This window comes from Rhinoraja longicauda, chromosome 12 (assembly GCF_053455715.1).
Source record: "Rhinoraja longicauda isolate Sanriku21f chromosome 12, sRhiLon1.1, whole genome shotgun sequence".
NCBI lineage: Eukaryota > Metazoa > Chordata > Chondrichthyes > Rajiformes > Arhynchobatidae > Rhinoraja > Rhinoraja longicauda.
In genome coordinates this window covers 3,392,561-3,413,641 of record NC_135964.1, presented here as the reverse complement: position 1 = coordinate 3,413,641, position 21,081 = coordinate 3,392,561, and the positions used below count along the sequence as shown (strand labels likewise).

The window sequence follows — 21,081 nt, the reverse complement described above, 5'->3', positions numbered from 1 at the left end:
AAAGGACCGTCCTTTAATTCTGAGGCTATGACCTCTGGTCCTAGACTCTCCCACTAGTGGAAACATCCTCTCCACATGCACGCTATCCAAGCCTTTCACTATTTGGTAAGTTTCAATGACGTTTCCCCTTATCCTCCTAAACTCTAGCAAGTAGAGGTCAAACGTTCATCATATGTTAACCCACTCATTCCTGGGAACACTTGTAAACCTCCTCTGGACTCTAGCACTAGCACATCCTTCCTCAGATGGAGCGCCCAAAATTGCTCACAATACTCCGAAGCAAACAAGCACACCAGATCATAATAATAAGGGGGGGGGGGTTAACAATTATATAAATAGTTAAAGTGCAATGATAACAGAAGAGACAGTACTTTATACAACTAGTATGCAAGTTTAATAAATACATAATAGAATGGAAGTTGAGGAGGTCATAAGTGCAAAATAACTTTTAATAGTAAATAGCCTGTTCTTGTCTGCTACAAAAGAGAAGCTTGAAACTAGCAAGGACATTTTGATTCAAATCGGTAGTAAAGCAAAATCAATGCTAGCATTTATTTCAAGAGGGCTTATATACAAAAACAGGGATGTAATGCTGAGGCTCTATAAGACACTGGTTAAGCCGCGTTTGGAATATTATGAGCAATTTTGGGAACCATATCTGAGGAAGGATGTGCTGGCTCTGGAGAGGGTCCAGACGAGGTTTACAAGAATGATCTCAGGAATGAGTAGGTTAACCTATGATGAGCGTTTCTCGGCACTGGGCTTGTACTCGCTGGAGTTTAGAAGAATGAGGGGGAACATCATTGAAACATACAGAATAGTGAAAGGCTTGGATAGAGTGGATGTGGGGAGGATGTTTCCACTAGTGGGAATAAGGGATACTGTGTAAATGTCTGTAAATTTGGAAGTGAATGCCTGTATCGAATGTGTAACCTCCGGAAATGTCGGATGGGTTTGTTAAAAAAGATGTTTTGTAAATATTTATTACTTGAATAAAGTATTTTTTGATATATTTTTTAAAAAAAAGGAAAGTCTAGGACTAGAGGTCATAGTCTCAGAATTAAAGGACGTTCTTTTAGGAAGGAGATGAGGATACATTTCTTTAGTCAGAGGGTGGTGAATCTGTGGAATTCTTTGCCACAGAAGGCTGTGAAGACCATATAACCATATAACCATATAACTACAGCACGGAAACAGGCCCGTTCGGCCCTACCAGTCCACACCGACCACTCTCCCTGACCTAGTCTCATCTACCTGCACTCAGACCATAACCCTCTAATCCCCTCTTATCCATATACCTATCCAATTTACTCTTAAATAATAAAATCGAGCCTGCCTCCACCACTTCCACCGGAAGCCCATTCCATACAGCCACCACCCTCTGAGTAAAGAAGTTACCCCTCATGTTACCCCTAAACTTTTGTCCCTCAATTCTGAAGCTATGTCCCTTGTTGGAATCTTCCCCACTCTCAAAGGGAAAAGCCTACCCACGTCAACTCTGTCCGTCCCTCTCAAAATTTTAAAAACCTCTATCAAGTCCCCCCTCAACCTTCTACGCTCCAAAGAATAAAGACCCAACCTGCTCAACCTCTCTCTGTAGCTTAAGTGCTGAAACCCAGGCAACATTCTAGTAAATCTCCTCTGTACCCTCTCCATTTTGTCGACATCCTTCCTATAATTTGGCGACCAGAACTGCACACCATACTCCAGATTCGGCCTCACCAATGCCCTGTACAATTTTAACATTACATCCCAACTTCTATACTCGATGCTCTGATTTATAAAGGCAAGCATACCAAATGCCTTCTTCACCACCCTATCCACATGAGATTCCACCTTCAGGGAACAATGCACAGTTATTCCCAGATCCCTCTGTTCCACTGCATTCCTCAATTCCCTACCATTTACCCTTTACGTCCTATTTTGATTTGTCCTACCAAAATGCAGCACCTCACACTTATCAGCATTAAACTCCATCTGCCATCTTTCAGCCCACCCTTCCAAAAGGCCCAAGTCTCTCTGTAGGCTTTGAAACTCTACTTCATTATTAACTACACCACCTATCTTAGTATCATCTGCATATTTACTAATCCAATTTGCCACACCATCATCCAGATCATTAATGTAAATGACAAACAACAGTGGACCCAACACAGATCCTTGGGGTACTCCACTAGACACTGGCCTCCAACCTGACATACAATTGTCAACCATTACCCTCTGGTATCTCCCATTCAGCCATTGTTGAATCCATCTTGCAACCTCACTATTAATACCCAACGATTTAACCTTCTTTTTTTTTTTTTTTAATATTTTATTTAAGTTTTAACAGAACCCATACGTTATACATTATACATTTCATAGTAAACAATAGTCACTACCCTATAACTTCGATTATACACGTATTGCTCTGTATTTTCTCCCCTCCCCCCACCCCCCCGCCCCCCCACCCCTCAGTTAAAAAGAAAGAAAAAGAAAAAGCAGAAGAAAGAAAGAAAGAAAGAAAGAAACCTGGAGTCCCGAGGGGGTCACTTCCGAGTAATTTCTTTTTAAATTCTTGCTAGGTAACAAGGCAATCCTGAGTTTAAATACTTCCTATTCTTAATCCTAACTTTGCCATGAATGGGTTCCACACCTTCAAAAAGAAGTCGTATCCATTTCTCAGATTATACGTTGCTTTTTCTAATGGGATACAACTCCGCATTTCTGCATGCCATCTTTCGAATCTTATTTCATTTTGTTCTTTCCATGTAACCGCAACACATTTTTTGGCTACTGCTAATGATATTTTGAGAAATCTTTCCTGATGTTTATCGAGACTTAGCTTTGGTGTTATTCCTTTTGTATCTCCTAGCAAAAACAACCTTGGATCCATTGGTATAATCTTATTCATCAATTGCTCTAAAAACTTTTTTAGGTCTTGCCAAAAAGGAGTTACCTTCTGACATGCCCATGTAGAGTGTATAAAAGTGCCCACGTCTTGGTTGCATCTAAAACACCTTTCAGTTGAATTTAGTTTAAATTTATTTAATTTTTCCGGGGTTAAATATAGTTGCTGCAAAAAATTATACTGCACTAAGTTATACCTCACATTAATAGTATTTTTCATAATATCTAGACACAGTCTTTCCCAACTTGGTTCATCAATAATAATATTAAGATCTGTTTCCCATCTTTGTCTTGCTTTATTAATTCCTATCTTTGGACTAGCTATCTGTAGTAGTTTATACATTGATGATATAATTTTTTTAATTCCCTTACCCTGAATCAAGGATTCGATTCCTTTAATCTGAAATAGAGACATTGAATTTCCTAACTTTTCCCTTAAAAAAGATTGTAATTGATAATAGAAAAAAATACTATTCCCTGGAATTTGATATTTATTTCTCAATTGAGAAAATGTCAAAAAGATATTCCCTTCATAGCAATCTCCTATATTTTTAATACCCTTCTGTTCCGAGAGTTGTAGTATTTGATTATTCCAAGCAAACGGCAATAATCCATTTTTTACTAATGGAGTTTTAGCTGTTAAAAAAAATCTTTTATCCTTAACTTTAACTGTTTTCAACAATGTATTAATTAAATGTTTTAGCAAGGGTGACTCTTTATCCTTAACTAATATCTTCGCTTCCCATTTATATATAAATTCTTCTGGACAAGACTCTTTTATTTTATCCATTTCAATTTTAACCCATGCTGTTTTTCCACCCTCTTGATAAAAGGATGAAATAAAACTCATTTGCGCTGCCAGGTAGTAATTTTTAAAATTTGGTAATTGCAATCCACCTAATTCAAATTTCCATGTTAATTTTTCCAGAGACACTCTTGGCATTTTACCTTTCCAAAGAAAATTCCTCACAGTTTTGTTCAATTCTTGGAAAAATTTATTTGGCAAAGGTATAGGCAGTGTTGAAAATAAATACTGTATCCTCGGAAAAATATTCATCTTAATACAGTTAACTCTCCCTATCAATGTAATTGGAAGATTCATCCATTTCTTCAGGTCCTCATCTATTTTTTTTATTAGTGGTTTATAATTTAATTTATACAAATTATTTAACTTATTATCTACTTTAACTCCTAAAACCTTAATGCCTTCTTTTTGCCATTTAAACTGACTTTCTCTTTTACATTGATCATAATTGCCTTCAACAAGCGGCATTATTTCAGTTTTATCTTTATTAATGTTATATCCTGATACTTTCCCATATTCTTCCAGTCTGGAATATAGTTTTCTTAAGGATTCCAATGGTCTAGTAAGACAAATTAAGACATCATCTGCAAATAAAGTAATCTTGTGATCTTCCTGGTTAACTTTAAATCCTTTAATATCTAAATCTGATCTTATTAGCTCTGCCAGAGGTTCAATGGCCAATACAAATAAAGCCGGTGACAAGGGACATATCCCTGTCTACTAGATCTTTCCAAATTAAATGATTGAGAAGATTGGCCATTTGTCACCACTTTGGCTTTAGGTTGTTTATAAAGAGCTTTTACCCAGTTAATAAAACTGTTTCCTAATCGGTACTTCTCTAATACTTTAAATAGAAAATCCCATTCTAACCTGTCAAACGCCTTTTCAGCATCTAAAGCAACAGCTACTCTCAATTCCTTTCTTTTCTGTGCTAAATGTAAAATACTTATAAATCTTGCTACATTGTCAGATATTTTCCTTTTTTTGACAAATCCAGTTTGGTCCTCTTTAACCAGCTTCGGTAAATATTCTGCCAATCTCCTTGCTAAAAGTTTAGCAACTATTTTATAATCTACATTCAACAATGATATTGGTCTATAAGAAGATGCATTTAAAGGGTCTTTCCCTTTTTTAAAAATTACAGTTATAATTGCCAATGAGAAGGAGTCCGGTAATGTAGATGTTTTCTCCGCTTGATGTATCACTTCCATAAATAGTGGTAACAACAACTCTTTAAAATTTTTATAGAACTCAGGCGGAAAACCATCTTCCCCTGGAGATTTATTACTTGGTAAAGAATATAGTACTTCCTCCACCTCTCTCAAAGTAAAGGAGGCATTTAGTCCCATCTGCTCCTCATTAGAGATTGTTGGTAATCGTATCTTGGATAAAAAATTATTTATCTTAATTTCATCCTTTTCAGATTCAGAATGGTAGAGATTAGTGTAGAATTGCTTAAATACCTCATTGATTTCTCTAGGTTTATAAGTAATAATGTTCTGATCTGTTCTAATTGAATTTATTGTTCTTGATATTTGTTCTTCTTTCAGTTGCCATGCCAATACCTTGTGGGCTCTTTCTCCTAATTCATAATATCTTTGGTTAGTTCGTAATATTAGTTTTTCAGTTCTGTGAGTGTGTAATGTATTGTATTGAAATTTTTTATTTGCAAGTTGTGTTTTTTTTGTATCTGAAGAAGTTTTCTGTAAGTCTTTTTCTAATCTTTCAGATTCCTTCCTATAGTCTTTCTTTATCTTAGATGAGTAGCTTATAATTTGGCCTCTCAAATAAGCCTTCATTGCATCCCATACAATAAATTTATCATCCACTGAATTTGAATTTGTCTCCAAATATAATTCAATTTGTCCTCGAATAAAATCACAAAAGTCTTGCCTTTTCAATAGTAAAGAGTTGAGTCTCCATCTATACACTGATTGCTCTTTATCTGGCATCGTAATTTTCATTAATAATGGTGAGTGATCCGATAACAATCTAGCCTTGTAATCTATTTGTATTATTCTACCGCTTAATTGAGCTGAAATCAAAAATAGACCTATTCTAGAATATGTATCATGTCTATTGGAATAAAAAGAGTAATCTCTTTCCTTGGGATGGCTTTTCCTCCAAACATCTATTAAATTTAAACTTTCCATTAAATTCAAGGTTGTCTTCGCTGCTCTTGTCCTTGTCGTTGTCCTTGATGATCTATCCATTACTGGATCTAAACAAAAATTGAAATCTCCCCCTATCAATATATTTTCATGTGCTTCCGCTAGATTTAGAAAAGTATCCTGCACAAACTTCTCATCATCTGTATTTGGTGCATATATATTCATTAAAGTCCACAATTCTGAGAAAATTTGACAATGTATGATTATAAATCTACCTACTGGGTCACTTACAATATTTTGTATCTTAATTGGTAGCGTTTTCTTAAAAAGGATCGCAACCCTTCTTGCTTTTGAATTAAAAGAAGATGCTACCAAACTTCCTACCCAATCTCTCTTTAACTTTTGATGTTCTTTTTCCGTTAGGTGTGTTTCTTGTAAGAAAGCTATATCCACTTCCAATTTTTTCATCTGTGTTAAAATTCTCTTCCTTTTTATCGGTCCATTTAACCCATTCACATTATAACTTAAAAAATTTAATTTATTCTCCATTCATTCTTTTTTTTTCCCTTCCTCCTTACCTTGTTACCTCTTCGAATATTTACGTTGTGCCGTATTTCAGTGTACTCCCTTCCATCGTCCAGGTACAAAAACAGAAAAGAAAAAAGAAAGAAAGAAAAGTAAACCCTCCCTCTAATGTTGTTAATAAATAAATTAACAACATTACCCCCCTCTATTATACGAGGTGTGGTCCACACCACACTTGTGCCCATGATTATGGTAGAGCATGCATATTCTCCAACCCCCCCGATATTTCAAGTACTTCTAAAAATTAACTATCCTTAATACAATTGATCCCCTCTATAGTATACAAATCTTGTTAATAATCATTCATTCATGGATCTTCTTCATCAATTCTCGATGGCAATTCTTCAGCAAATTCTTGTGCTCTGACAAAGTCTTTGAAAAATTTATTTTCTCCAATGTTGATCATGATCTTCAAAGTAGCAGGATGCAGTAAAATGAACTTATATCCTTTCTTCCATAAAATATTTTTTGCCTTATTAAATTCTTTTTTCCTGCTCAACAAGACATTACTAATATCTGGGTAAAAAATTATTTTGGTACCTTCATACTCTATTGGTTTTCCCTGTCTTATATTCATTCCGACTGATTTGAGGACCAATTCTCTATCTCGGTATCTTAAGAATTTAATCAACACAGATCTTGGCTTTTGATTATTCGAAGGTTTCGGTCTTAGAGCCCTATGTGCTCTTTCTATTTCCATCGGTCCTTGTTTATCTATTCCAAGACTAGTCATTATCCAATCTTGAAAAAAATTGATTGGGTCTTCCCCCTCAACTCCCTCTGGCAAGCCAACAATTTTAACATTATTTCTCCTGCTGTAGTTTTCCAAGGCGTCCAACTTTTCCACGATCTTTTTGCTTTCAATTGTTGCAGCAGTAATACTATCTTCATTTCTTTCCACTCTGGATTTTAACAATTCGTTTTCCATTTCTATATTATCCACTCTGTTTATCACTGTTTGAAAGTCCTCCTCCATTTTTTTCAAAGTCTTATATATTTCCATATTGTCCTTATGAAGCTCCTTGTTATCGTTATGCAGTTCCTTATTATCTATCCTCAATGCTTTCACTTCTTTTTCCATCACTGTGAGCTCCTTCAATTTTCTTGAGCCTTTTAATAATTTCTTCAAGCATCGCTTTAATTTTAATCTCTGAATCTTCTTGATCTCGATCTTCCTTGTTTCCACTTTCACTGCTAGTTCCCTCCTCGTCACTCGTTTCCGAAACTTGAGCCTCTCGGCCACCAGAGGGCCATGCCTCTGCGCCTGCTGAGAGCTCCTCAAATCCAGGCCCCTGCTCCGTCGGGGCTGTAGGCCTACCTTCGATTTTCTTTCTTGATTCCCTCGGTGGATTTCTTGGCTTCAGTGGCAGCAGTGCTCCCTTCCTTTCTTTCTTGGGGTTCATCAGTACGTTCTTTATACTTTTAACTTTAAATTAAAGTACTTGAATTCTTTTAGTGCGTCTTTTTTTGGTAGTTTAGGGCTTTGTTCTCGGGAGTGCTGAAAAGTTATGTCTACTCAGCCAGACATTGGACACGCCCCCACGATTTAACCTTCTTAATCAACCTTCCATGTGGAACCTTGTCAAATGCCTTACTGAAGTCCATATAGACAACATCCACAGCCTTGCCCTCATCAATTTCCCTGGTAACCTCTTCAAAAAATTCAAGAAGATTAGTCAAACATGACCTTCCAGGCACAAATCCATGTTGACTGTTTCTAATCAGGCCTTGTTTATCCAAATAATTATATATATTGTCCCTAAGTATCTTTTCCATTAATTTTCCCACCACAGACGTCAAACTAACAGGTCTATAATTGCTAGGTTTACTTTTAGAACCTTTTTTAAACAAAGGCACAACATGCGCAATGCGTCAATCTTCCGGCACCATCCCCGTTTCTAATGACGTTTGAAATATTTCCGTCATAGCCCCTGCTATTTCTGCACTAACTTCCCTCAAAGTCCTAGGGAATATCCTATCAGGACCTGGAGACTTATCCACTTTTATATTTTTCAAAAGTGTCCGTACCTCCTCTTCTTTAATCCTCATAATTTCCATCACTACTCTACTTGTTTCGCTTACCTCACATAATTCAATATCCTTCTCCTCGGTGAATACCGAAGAAAAGAAATTGTTTAATATCTCCCCCATTTCTTCCGGCTCAGCACATAGCTGTCCACTCTGACTCTCTAATGGACCAATTTTATCCCTCGCTATCCTTTTGCTATTGACATATCTGTAGAACCCCTTGGGGTTTACTTTTACATTACTTGCCTCATATCTTTTTTTCGCTTTTCTAATTTCCTTCTTAAGATTCCTTTTACATTCTTTATATTCCTCAAGAACCTCATTTACTCCCTGCCACTTATATTTATTGTATATAACATATAACAACTACAGCATGGAAACAGGCCTGTCCGGCCCTACCAGTCCACGCCGACCACTCTCCCTGACCTAGTCTCATCTACCTGCACTCAGACCATAACCCTCTAATCCCCTCCTATCCATATACCTATCCAATTTACTCTTAAATAATAAAATCGAGCTAGCCTCCACCACTTCCACCGGAAGCCCAGTCCATACAACCACCACCCTCTGAGTAAAGAAGTTACCCCTCATGTTACCCCTAAACCTTTGTCCCTCAATTCTGAAGCTATGTCCCCTTGTTGGAATCTTCCCCACTCTCAAAGGGAAAAGCCTACCCAAGTCAACTCTGTCCGTCCCTCTCAAAATTTTAAAAACCTCTATCAAGTCCCCCCTCAACCTTCTACGCTCCAAAGAATAAAGACCCAACCTGTTCAACCTCTCTCTGTAGCCTAAGTGCTGAAACCCAGGCAACATTCTAGTAAATCTCCTCTGTACCCTCTCCATTTTGTCGACATCCTTCCTATAATTTGGCGACCAGAACTGCACACCATACTCCAGATTCGGCCTCACCAACGCCCTGTACAATTTTAACATTACATCGCAACTTCTATACTCGATGCTCTGATTTATAAAGGCAAGCATACCAAACGCCTTCTTCACCACCCTATCCACATGAGATTCCACCTTCAGGGAACAATGCACAGTTATTCCCAGATCCCTCTGTTCCACTGCATTCCTCAATTCCCTACCATTTACCCTGTACGTCTTATTTTGATTTGTCCTACCAAAATGCAGCACCTCACACTTATCAGCATTAAACTCCATCTGCCATCTTTCAGCCCACCCTTCCAAAAGGCCCAAGTCTCTCTGTAGACTTTGAAACTCTACTTCATTATTAACTACACCACCTATCTTAGTATCATCTGCATATTTACTAATCCAATTTGCCACACCATCATCCAGATCATTAATGTAAATGACAAACAACAGTGGACCCAACACAGATCCTTGGGGTACTCCACTAGACACTGGCCTCCAACCTGACATACAATTGTCAACCATTACCCTCTGGTATCTCCCATTCAGCCATTGTTGAATCCATCTTGCAACCTCACTATTAATACCCAATGATTTAACCTTCTTAATCAACCTTCCATGTGGAACCTTGTCAAATGCCTTACTGAAGTCCATATAGACAACATCCACAGCCTTGCCCTTATCAATTTCCCTGGTAACCTCTTCAAAAAATTCAAGAAGATTAGTCAAACATGACCTTCCAGGCACAAATCCATGTTGACTGTTTCTAATCAGGCCTTGTTTATCCAAATAATTATATATATTGTCCCTAAGTATCTTTTCCATTAAATCTCCCTCTTTTTCCGAACCAAGTGTCCAATTTCCCTGGAAAACCACGGCTCTTTCAAATTATTATTCTTTCCTTTCCACCGAACAGGGACATAAAGACTCTGTACTCTCAAAATTTCACCTTTAAATATCCTCCATTTCTCTATTATATCCTTTTCATAAAACAAAAAGTTCCATTTCACTCCTTTTAAATCCTTTCTCATCTCCTCAAAATTAGCCTTTCTCCAATCCAAAATCTCAACCCTTGGTGCAGATTTGACCTTCTCCATAATTATATTGAAACTAATGGCATTGTGATCACTAGACCCAAAGTGCTCCTCAACACATACCTCCGTCACCTGACCCGTCTCATTTCCTAACAGGAGGTCCAACACTGCCCCTTCTCTGGTAGGTACCTCTACGTATTGCTGCAAAAAACTATCATGCACACATTTTACAAACTCCAAACCATCCAGCCGTTTAACAGAATGTGATTCCCAGTCTATATACGGAAAATTGAAATCACCCACAATCACTACTCTGTGCTTACTACTAATATCTGCTATCTCCTTACATATTTGCTCTTCCAATTCTCGTTCCCTATTTGGCGGTCTATAATACACCCCTATAAGTGTTGCTAAACCTTTCTCATTTCTGAGTTCCACCCAAACAGCCTCCCTAATCGAGCCTTCTAGTCTGTCCTGCCAAAGCACTGCTGTGATATCCTCCCTGACAAGCAATGCAACACCCCCACCTCTTGCCCCTCCGATTCTATCAAATCTGAAACAATGAAATCCTGGAATATTTAATTGCCAATCGCAACCCTCCTGCAACCATGTTTCACTGATCGCCACAACATCATACTTCCAGATGTCAATCCAGGCTCTAAGCTCATCCACCTTTCTTACAATGCTCCTAGCATTAAAATATACACATTTAAGGGACCCATCTTTTCTTATTTTCAGTTTATTTCTTTTCACTTCTTTCTCTCCTACATATTGGGTCTGAGTGTTTCCCTTTTCTGCCTCCTGCCTCACACACTGCCTATTAGCTATCTGTGTTTGAGTCCCTCCCCCCAACCGTACTAGTTTAAAGTCTCCGCAATTACCTTAGCAAATCTCCCCGCCAGGATATTGGTTCCTCTCAGGTTCAGATGCAACCCGTCCTTTTTGTACAGGTCATACTTCCCCCAGAAGAGGTCCCAATGATCCAGAAACTTGAATCCCTGCTCCCTGCACCAGTTCCTCAGCCACGTATTTATCCTCCACCTCACTCCATTCCTATTCTCACTATCGCGTGGCACAGGCAGTAAGCCTGAGATTATTACTTTGGAAGTCCTTTTTTTTAAACTCTCTTCCTAGCCCCCTAAATTCTCCTTTCAGGACCTCTTCCCTTATCCTACCTATATTGTTGGTACCTATATGTACCATGACCTCTGGCTCCTCTCCCTCCCCTTTCAGGATATCCTGGACACGCTCAGACACATCCCGGACACCGGCACCAGGGAGGCAAACCACCATCCGGGTCTCCCGACTGCGTCCACAGAATCGCCTATCTGACCCCCTCACTATAGAGTCCCCTATTACTATCGCTCTCCTCTTCCTTTCCCTACCCTTCTGAGCAACAGGGCCGGACTCCTTGCCAGAGGCCCAGGCACCGTCGCTGCCCCCAGGTAGGCTGTTCCCCCCAACAGTACTTAAACAGGAGTACTTATTTCCAAAGGGTACAGCCACCGGGATACTCTCTAGTCCCTGCCTCTGCTCCTTGCCCCCCCTAACCGTGACCCACTTGTCTACCTCCCGTGGTCTTGGAGTGACCACCTCTCTGTAACTCCTATCTATAACCTCCTCACTCTCCCTGACCAGACAGAGGTCATCAATCTGCCGCTCCAGGTTCCTAATACGGTCCCTTAGGAGCCCCATCTCATCGCACCTGGCGCAGATGTGGATGTCTGGAAGACTATCAGACTCCCAGATTCCCCACATTCGACACCCAGAACAATAAACTGCCCATGCACTCATACTCCCCAAACAAAGCCCCGTGCTCGGTTTCTAAACCTACCGCCCGGCCGCTGCTCCAACCGCTCTAACCGCCCACCCAAAAGAACTGAGTGATCTCCTGGGAGAGGCGAAAAACCGGATAAAAAACCCAGGCCAATTTGGGGGAAAAAAATCCGGGAAATTCCTCTCCAACCCCAAGCTAGGCGATCAAAACTTGTCCGGGAGATCACACAGGTCTTACTCCTTACTATCCCCACACAATACTTCCCAAGCAACACAGCTTGGTGCTGCTACTGCTGCTGCTACTGCTGCTGCTGATTGCTGCTGCTGATTGCTGCTGGCTGCTGCTGATTGCTGCTGGCTGTTGCCAAGTCAGAGGATAGTTGTAAGGCAGAGATTGATAGATTTTTGATTAGTACAGGTGTCAGAGGTTGTGGGGAGAAGGCAGGAGAATGGGGTTAGGAGGGCGAGATAGATCAGCCATGATTGAATGGCGGAGTAGACTTGATGAGCCGAATAGCCGAATTCTACTCATATCACTAATGACATGATCGTATTAGCAAAATTATCTGTGGAAACAATAATGGATCTATAAAGGCCTATTTACATCATAATCTATCTATATACCACTAAAACTCTCGGTTTGTTTGTGTTTATGTGTGTACCATGCCCTCTACACAGCCAAAATGATACAGGATAGCACCACAATTTTAGACCTACCCTGCTCACCATTCCCCTGTGGTGTCAATAAACCCACTTTTGTCACTTTAAAAAAATAATTTACATAAACTTTAATAAATCCGTCCGTCCCCCCCGGAGGACCAGCGGGAGGACCGGCGCCCGTCCCGGTGTGCCCCGTGCCTGACCTTCCTCCCATGCCTGACCTTCCTCCCATGCTGCAGCTCATGGCAGAGGGTCCAACAAGATAGCTGTCCCCGCCGATCGCAGCAGGAGAAATGGGGCCGAGGTCAGTGTCTTCTCCCTGTTCACTCTCGCCCACCCACGGCCCCGGGAGACATTCCCTGCCCGGCAACGGGTCCATGCCGTCGCCGCCGTTCCCCGCCGCAGATTGCAGCCGACTTGCAGGAGACGCTCTGCAGGAGAAACGGGGCCGACGTCACTGCTTTTTCCCTCTCCCCCCTTGTTGGCACAAGGCCACGGGGGCATTCCCCGCCCGGCAACGGCTTGGAGGTTGGGCCGAGGGGGGCGGGAGGGAAGGGGTGGAGCGGGGGGGAGGGGGTGGGGGAGGGGGAGGGGAGGGGTGGTGGGGTTGGGGGGAGGGGAGGGAGGTGGAGGTATGGGGGAGGGGAGAATGGGGTGCTGCACCCATGCAGGAGAGGTTTTGTACCCAACGGGTGTTTAACATAGATCAAAACTAGGGGTCAATATCCCTAGGTGTGTGTAAAAAGGAAAGGACAGAACGTGAACTATAATCTAACATGAATTGAGTTGGAAAGATGAGACAGTTTCTGAGACTTTCACTGAAAAATTCCAATGGCAATAGTCACTAATTGAAACTCTTAATCGTGGCTTTCTGTGACTCTGCTCCTCAAAACCAACAAGATCCTTGTGTGGACTAAAATCTGTATTTGTGACATTCTTCACTGCTTATTACTAGACTTTTAAGTAAAATGAACATTTTCAGTGATATAAAACTAGTTACATATTTGTTTTTAGGATTTACCTGTACAGGACCTCATTTCAACCCCTGTAATGAAAAGCATGGTGCGCCACAAGATAAAAGGAGGTATGTTTTATTGAAACAGTTATGTTGGAAATTCTTTTTTTTAAGTCTTAATTTGTTATTATATGCAGGTCCTCCCCAGATGCAAGTTAATCATTCCTGAGAACTGTCTGTAACCTGAACCTAAAGTAAACATGCAGGTACAGCAGGCGGTGAGAAAAGTAAAAGGCATGTAGGCCTTCATAGCGAAAGGATTTGAATATAGGACCAAGGAGGTCCTACTGCAGTTGTACAGGGCCCTGGTGAGACCACACCTGGAGCATTGTGTGCAGTTTTGTCTCCTAATTTGAGGAAAGACATTCTTGCTATTGAGGGAGTGCAGAGTAGGTTAATCCCCGGGATGGCGGGACTGACATATGAAAGAATGGATTGACTGGGCTTATATTCACTGGAATTTAGAATGATGACATGGGATCTTAGAAACATTTAAATTCTTAAGGAATTGGACAGGCTAGATACAGGAAAAATGTTCTCAATGTTGGGGGAGTCCAGAACCAAGGGTGACAGTATAAGAATAATGGGTTTAGGACTGAGAAGAGGAAAACCTTTTTCACCCAGAGAGTTGTGAATCTGTGGAATTCTCTGCCACAGAAGGCAGTGGAGGCCAATTCACTTGATGTTTTCAAGAGAGTTAGATTTCGCTCTTTGGGCTAATGGAATCAAGGGATATGGGGAGAAAGCAGAAATGGGGTACTGATTTTGGATGATCAGCCATGATCATCTTGAAAGGTGGTGCTGGCTCGAAGGGCTGAATGGCCTACTCCTGCACCTATTTTCTATGTTTCTATGAATGGTTCACAAGTTGAAAATATAGCCATCGAGCAATATATTTAAATGAAATAATAATATAGGTCAACCAGGTGTAATGTGTGGTTAAACTAGGGCATTTAACTGTACCATTCAGATATTGCTGCAAACCGACTTACATGGCAGGAAATGCCTACTGTTCCACAGCAGCCAGCAAATCCACCCTATTGATTTCCCAAACTCATGTACAGGCTGTTCGGTGTTTATAACTTGGGAAGCTCTGTAAATAACTTCAGTATACCGCATAATGCTGACTTTTAATCTTAAGATCCATCAATCAACTCAGGAACTTTCATAAATAAAATCTTCCTTTTCAAAACAATATTTAGGTTTCAGATAAAATGCCTTGGAAGTGATGGTTACTGTTGAATCTGGATTGAGTTGTAATTCTTGGCTTGTTCTGTAAGGTCAAGGTACTTAAAGTCATAGTTCAAGTCTACCATAACAGGTTGAACTCGGTGTAAAATGATTACAACTAATGAACTAAATATAATTTTACCGAAAACTTGAGTGGATCCAACCTGAACTGCATGAAGATAGATGAACAACATGGAGCAGGAGAATGTACATGAATCCCATCAAGCTATCCACAGTGCACAGATAAAGATATAACATTGTAGTCCAATAAAGTCAGATTAAAGATAGTTCAAAAGTCTCCAATGATGGGAGGTCGGGACTTCACTCCAGTTGATAAGAGGACCGTTCAGTTGCCTGATAACAGCTGGGAAGAAATTGTTGCTGAATCTGGAAGTATGTGTTTTCAATTTTCGGTACCTCTTGCCTGTGGGGAGAAAGGGGAGAAGTGTGTGACCAGAGAGAGACGTCTTCGATCATGCCAGCGTCCTTGCCGAAGCAGATTGAAATGTAGATGAGGTCAATGCAAGAGAGGTTGGTTTGTGTGATTGAGCTAAGTCCACAACTCTCTGCAATTTCTTGTGGTCCTGGATGGAGCTGTTCCCAAACCAGGCTGTGATGCATCCCGATAAACTGCTTTCTACAGCGTATCTGCCGAAGTTGGTGAGGGTTATTGGGGACATCCAAACTTCCTAAGCCTTCTAAGGAAGTGGAGGCGCTGGTGTGTTTTCTTGGCCATAGTTTTAATGTGGCTGGACCAGGACAAATTGCTGGTGATATTTATTCCTAGGAACCTGAAGCTTTCGACCATCTCTACTTTGGCACCATCAATGTATACTGGGATGTGTGTAGTGCTTTGCTTCTTGGAAGTCAATCATAATCTCCTTTGTCTTGTTGAAGGAGAGATAGTTGTCTTGGCACCAAGTTACAAGGTTCTCAATCTCCATTCTGTACTCTGTCTCATCATTCGATGAAAACATTTGCATTATTCGATACCACTACAGTGGTGTCATCTGTGAACTTGTAGATTGATTTGGATTAGTATTTGATTGCAAAATTGAGAGTGTATAAAGATGTATAGTAGGGGCTGAGAACGCATCTTTGCGGAGCACCTGTGTTGAGAATTGTTGTAAAGGATGATTTGTTATCTATCCTCACTGATTATGGTCTGTTCGTCAGGAAGTCAAGGATCCAGTCACAGAGAGGAGTGCTGACTCCAAGTTCCATAAGTTTGGAGATGAGCTTCTTTGGGTAATGGTATTATAAACAAAGTTATAGTCGATAAATAGGAGTCAGATGTAGGTGCCCTCCTTATCCAGATGTTCCAGGAATACGTGTAGGGTCAGGAGGATGGCATCAGCTGTGGATCTGTTGTGGTAGGTGAATGGCAGTGGAACAAGGCTGCTTGGTAGGCTGGAGTTAATGTGTCATAACTTGCCTCTCAAAACACTTCATGTCAAGGCCACTGGATGATAGTTATTAAAGCAAGAGATCTTGCTTTTCTTTGGCAAAGGGATGATAGAGGTCTTCTTGAAGCAGATGGGTAGTACTTCAGAATGGAGCTGGGAGAGGTTAAAGATGTCCGTGAACACGCTCGCTAGTTGATCCGCACACTTGCTTAGAATGCGGCCAGTGACTTCATCCAGGGCAGTTGCTTTCTGTGGGTTCACCCTCAGAAAATCCAATCATACCTCTGCCACAGTGATTGTGGGAACTGGCACACTTGAGTCTGTTGAGTGTGGGATGGATGTCATCTCCCTGTATGCCTTCTGCTCAAAGCGAGCATAGAATGCATTAGGTTCAAACAGAGGGCCACACTATTGCCAACAATTCTGCCTGATTTCATGTTGTAACCGATATAGTACTCGGGCCTTGCCACAGTTGACAGATGTCTGAATGGCTATCTAGAACAAGTTTGGCCTGTCTCTTACATTCCTGATCTAAGGTATAATTAATTGGTCACAAAATGGGCTTGGTGGAAGAGGAGGAATAAGGATTATAAAGTTGTAAAATATTCTGAGTGAGGAGCTATGCCTTGCAGGATTTGTGTTTGGGCTTTACAGTAAAACCCTTTGACTTCTTAACATCAGATGAAATACTTAGATTGTGTTCTCCAGAAATGATTTCACATCTGTTTTTATCCTGCTGCCTTATTCCACATTGCAACAGGAAACTATAACAATATTCATGTTTGCTGCCAGTCTTGTGTTCAAATGCCATGTCTTTTTCTATATATTTCTATCTTGCCTTCATGAGTCCACGTTCTCTTTTTGAACATTTTTCAAATATCGTGTCTTTAATTAAATTCTTTCCATATGAGATATGGAAAATATATTTTCAAAAAATGAATACTATTCTCTATCAAAGGTCAGAACAGAGAGCAAGCTAAAGAAATTAATATGTCGTATACCATTCTTGTTTTTCTTTCAATTGTTTAAATAGCTTCCTCGTAACTAATAATGCTATTTGTTCAGTTACTTACAGTGGTTTGTCCACATTCTAATAATTCCTTGGACATTTTTCCTAAAGTTTTTTTGATTTGATTTGATTTGACTGACTCGAATTTTTGGTCTCTCTTGGAAGTGGAAACATTACTTCTGTTTAATCTCAAGAAGGAATCTTAAAGATAGCAGTTGGATTGACTGCCTGTGGCAGTTTTAATCAAGCGAAGTGTGTCTGTATTGGGTGGATTGTGTTTACCAGCTGAACTGATGAAATGCAATGAGAGCCTCAGCGCTGATGATGTTGGTCTGGAAAGAATGCTACCTATTCAGAACACCTACCAGAAACCTCATTAGTGGTATCTTTATGATACATCGAAGTATACAGGAGAACTGGTTTACTGCTAGGTGGTAGATTAGGAGTTTTGTTCCAAGTTTTTAGGTCTCGATCTTCCTCAGTCAATTAAAGATCACACTGGGACATTGAAGGTCTTCCTTGAGAGATGGCTTCCGGGATACTATTGGTCCCCATATTCCAGTGTTTATTTTTGAACCTTAATTGTTAAAGAGTGGGGTTGTACATTGGAAGTAAGTTGGTTGAGGATTTTGATTTTGTGAAAAGTCAATTCTCTGGTTATCTTCATAACTGAGTTAAGAATGATCTGCTTGACTTCTGAGTAAGCACAAAAACAAGTGTTTGCATATTAAGGTTGGGTGACCTTGGTTCTGGAGTGTGGTTGCTGCAGGATAAATATTTTTCCCATCATTTCTGAACATTATCTTTTGTTCACATGATTTCTCAGTTGGGTGCCAATGTTACAATAGCAAATCCTAGAAATTGTGACAGAGTTTGGGCAGCCATTTTTGCATTTCTCATTGCCCTGAGTCAATTAATAGAAAGAGCTCCGACTTCAGTCAAATGTCATCAAAATGCCACGTGGAAGAGGAAATAGGAAATCTAATTGATATTTATTTAGGATTGAGTATCATTGGAGGGAGAGTACACATGTTCCTTAGGCACAGAAGACTAATAAGAAAGGCTTTTGGTCATAGAAACATAGAAAAATAGGTGCAGGAGTTGGCCATTTGAGCCAGCACCACCATTCAATATGATCATGGCTCATCATCTAAAATCTATATGCCGTTCCTGCTTTTTACCCATATTACTTGATTCCTTTAGCCTTAAGAGCTAAATCTTACTCTCTCTTGAAAACATCCAGTGAATTGGTACCCACTGCCCTATGTGGCAGCGAATTCCACAGATTCACAACTGGGTGAAAACGTTTTTCCTCATCTCAGTCCTAAATGACCTACCCCTTATTCTTAAACTGTGACCCCTGATTCTGGACTCAGATTCAGCACTCTGGTTAAGATTATTGTCAATTTTAGATTGTTGTCAAGATATTTTCAATTTTTAACAGGTGCTTGCAATTTAAGTGTTTCCTCCGTTTCTCTCCCAAGATTCATGTATGAATGAGGCCTCCCCTCAATTAATGTACTCTAATTATCTGCTTCAACCACTCCACCTTCTTAACATTCACTGGAGAAATACCAAAATATTTTTTTAGTTGCCTACTTTTACATACATCCCCTTGTTCTAAACAAGGCCAGAAGGGACAGTTATGTATGTGATTACTTTATGGAATTTTGTCATAGTTTTCAACCACTGGAAATTGGAAATAGCATCTTCCTAACAGTACACCCCAAGAATATGACTGATAGAGACAGAAGTAGTTGCAATCACTTTTAGCCAGAAATGCCAAATAGATTATCCATCTGGTTTCCTTCTGAGATTCACAGTACCACAGATATCTTTAGCCATTTTGATTCATTCCAAGTGATATCAAGGGAGTAGAAGAGGCTAAGGGACCAATGGCAATCCAGCTGCTGTCCTTAGGACCTGTGCTCCAGAGTTAACTATATTAGTACAGTCACAGTAATGGCGAATACCTGACAATGCTGAAGATTGCCCAAGGTATGTCGTGTTCATAAAAAGTAGAACATATCTGATCAAGTTAATTACTATCCAATCAGTCTACTCTCAATCATCAGCAAATGATAAAAGGTGTCAATGGTGCTTTCAAATTATATTTTCTTCCTGCATCACACCAAAATTAATAAGTGTTGTACAAGTAACAAGCAGCAAACACAGGTGATGGAGGAATCCAGCAGAAATAGATTAGTTTCTGTATCCAGGATTATCAAGCGAGTTTCTGAAACTGGATCACTATTGCCCAAGAGGATGGGCAGGTGCGGCCGCAAAAGAACGATGACTCCAAGAGATAAGGTCTTGCTGATTATGGAAAGTAAGAAGGATGTGGGAAAGACGAGAGATGCCCTGAAGAACGATTTGGAGGCAGCAGGAGGCTCAATAAGCACAAGCACTTTGTGCTAATGCTTCATTGAAGTCGGTCTGAAAACCAGGAGACCCATGAAAAACAACTTCTAACTGCTGCAATGAAAAAACAATGATACCAGTTGGTCTTAAATTATTTTAAAAACTGGACATGAGGACTGGTGAAAGATATTCAGTGAGTATAGCTATTTCTTGGTTCAAAGCCAATGTGGCCAACATGCTCAGAGATCAGTCAGACAGCAGGTGAGAAAATGGCACATCAACCAGTTTGTCAAACATCCTGAACAATTGATGTTCTAGGATTGTTTCAGCTACTACATTATTTGTTTACTGCACCAGTTGACGGAATGATGAGATCACCGCAGTATGTTGATGTATTGCAGAGAAGAATGGTGCTAGAAATGGGGAAGACTTTTCCAAATGGATCTGGGATATTCCAGCAAGACCTTGCACTGTGCCACACAAAGATGGTGACCCAATTTTTCCAGCAGAAGGGGATACGATACGTTCCTTGAACTCAACTGGTAACTCATCTGACCTGAATCCGATCGAGAATTTGTGGTCAATTATCAAGGAGAAACTGAGAGGAAAGGACTGAATCACAAGACAGAACCTCATCGAGGCAATAATTTAGCTGTGGTATAGAGGTGAAAAAAAATCCTCAAACTATCTGAATATGGTAAATTTCAAATGCCAAAATTTGACGCCAAATCATATCAAAGACTTGATAATGAACCATGGTGACATATAATGCACTAAAGACATAATGTTGCATTGATAATGAATAAAAGGTAGCCCTGCAACATTAACATTGACTTGTTATATCCAAGTTTATGCTGGATTCAATTAATTTTCACAGAAATGTAAGCTTTCATTCCCTCCACCACTGGTGCACAAGGGCTGTATTGCATATCATTGCAAAAATATTGAAGACTAAAAACTCAAAACCACGATTTCTACCGCTTTCCTAAAGATAAGAGTTATAAAAATCACCTTTACAACTTGTCACAAAACAATTTAAACATTTAACTATGAGTTGTAGAGCAGCACCATAAAGTTGATCAATTCTTTGGCTTGAAGAGATCTGCTTTTCTGTGAAATCATGAAATATTTCATTTGGGCAAGATAATGAAGTGAAGCCTTTATAATTTTAATTGATTTAATTTTATTTCTAACTAAAGCACTTCCTTTTCCAGTGGTAACTTTGTGGAAAAAGTTTGGAAGTGGAGTACTTAGGATTAAATGAAAACTTACAAAATGTAGTAATCTGAGCTGTTA

The 21,081-nt window shown here is 39.9% G+C and overlaps 1 protein-coding gene across 1 annotated transcript in view; it reads left to right on the top strand.

The window, feature by feature from the left end:
- LOC144598477 (superoxide dismutase [Cu-Zn]-like) overlaps positions 1 to 21,081 on the top strand; it is a 54,474-nt gene that overhangs the window by 31,443 nt on the left and 1,950 nt on the right. Inside the window, exon 3 of the mRNA XM_078408622.1 lies at positions 13,779 to 13,848. Within this exon, the coding sequence (XP_078264748.1) occupies positions 13,779 to 13,848 (70 nt within the window). The remainder of the gene's footprint in view (positions 1 to 13,778; positions 13,849 to 21,081) is intronic.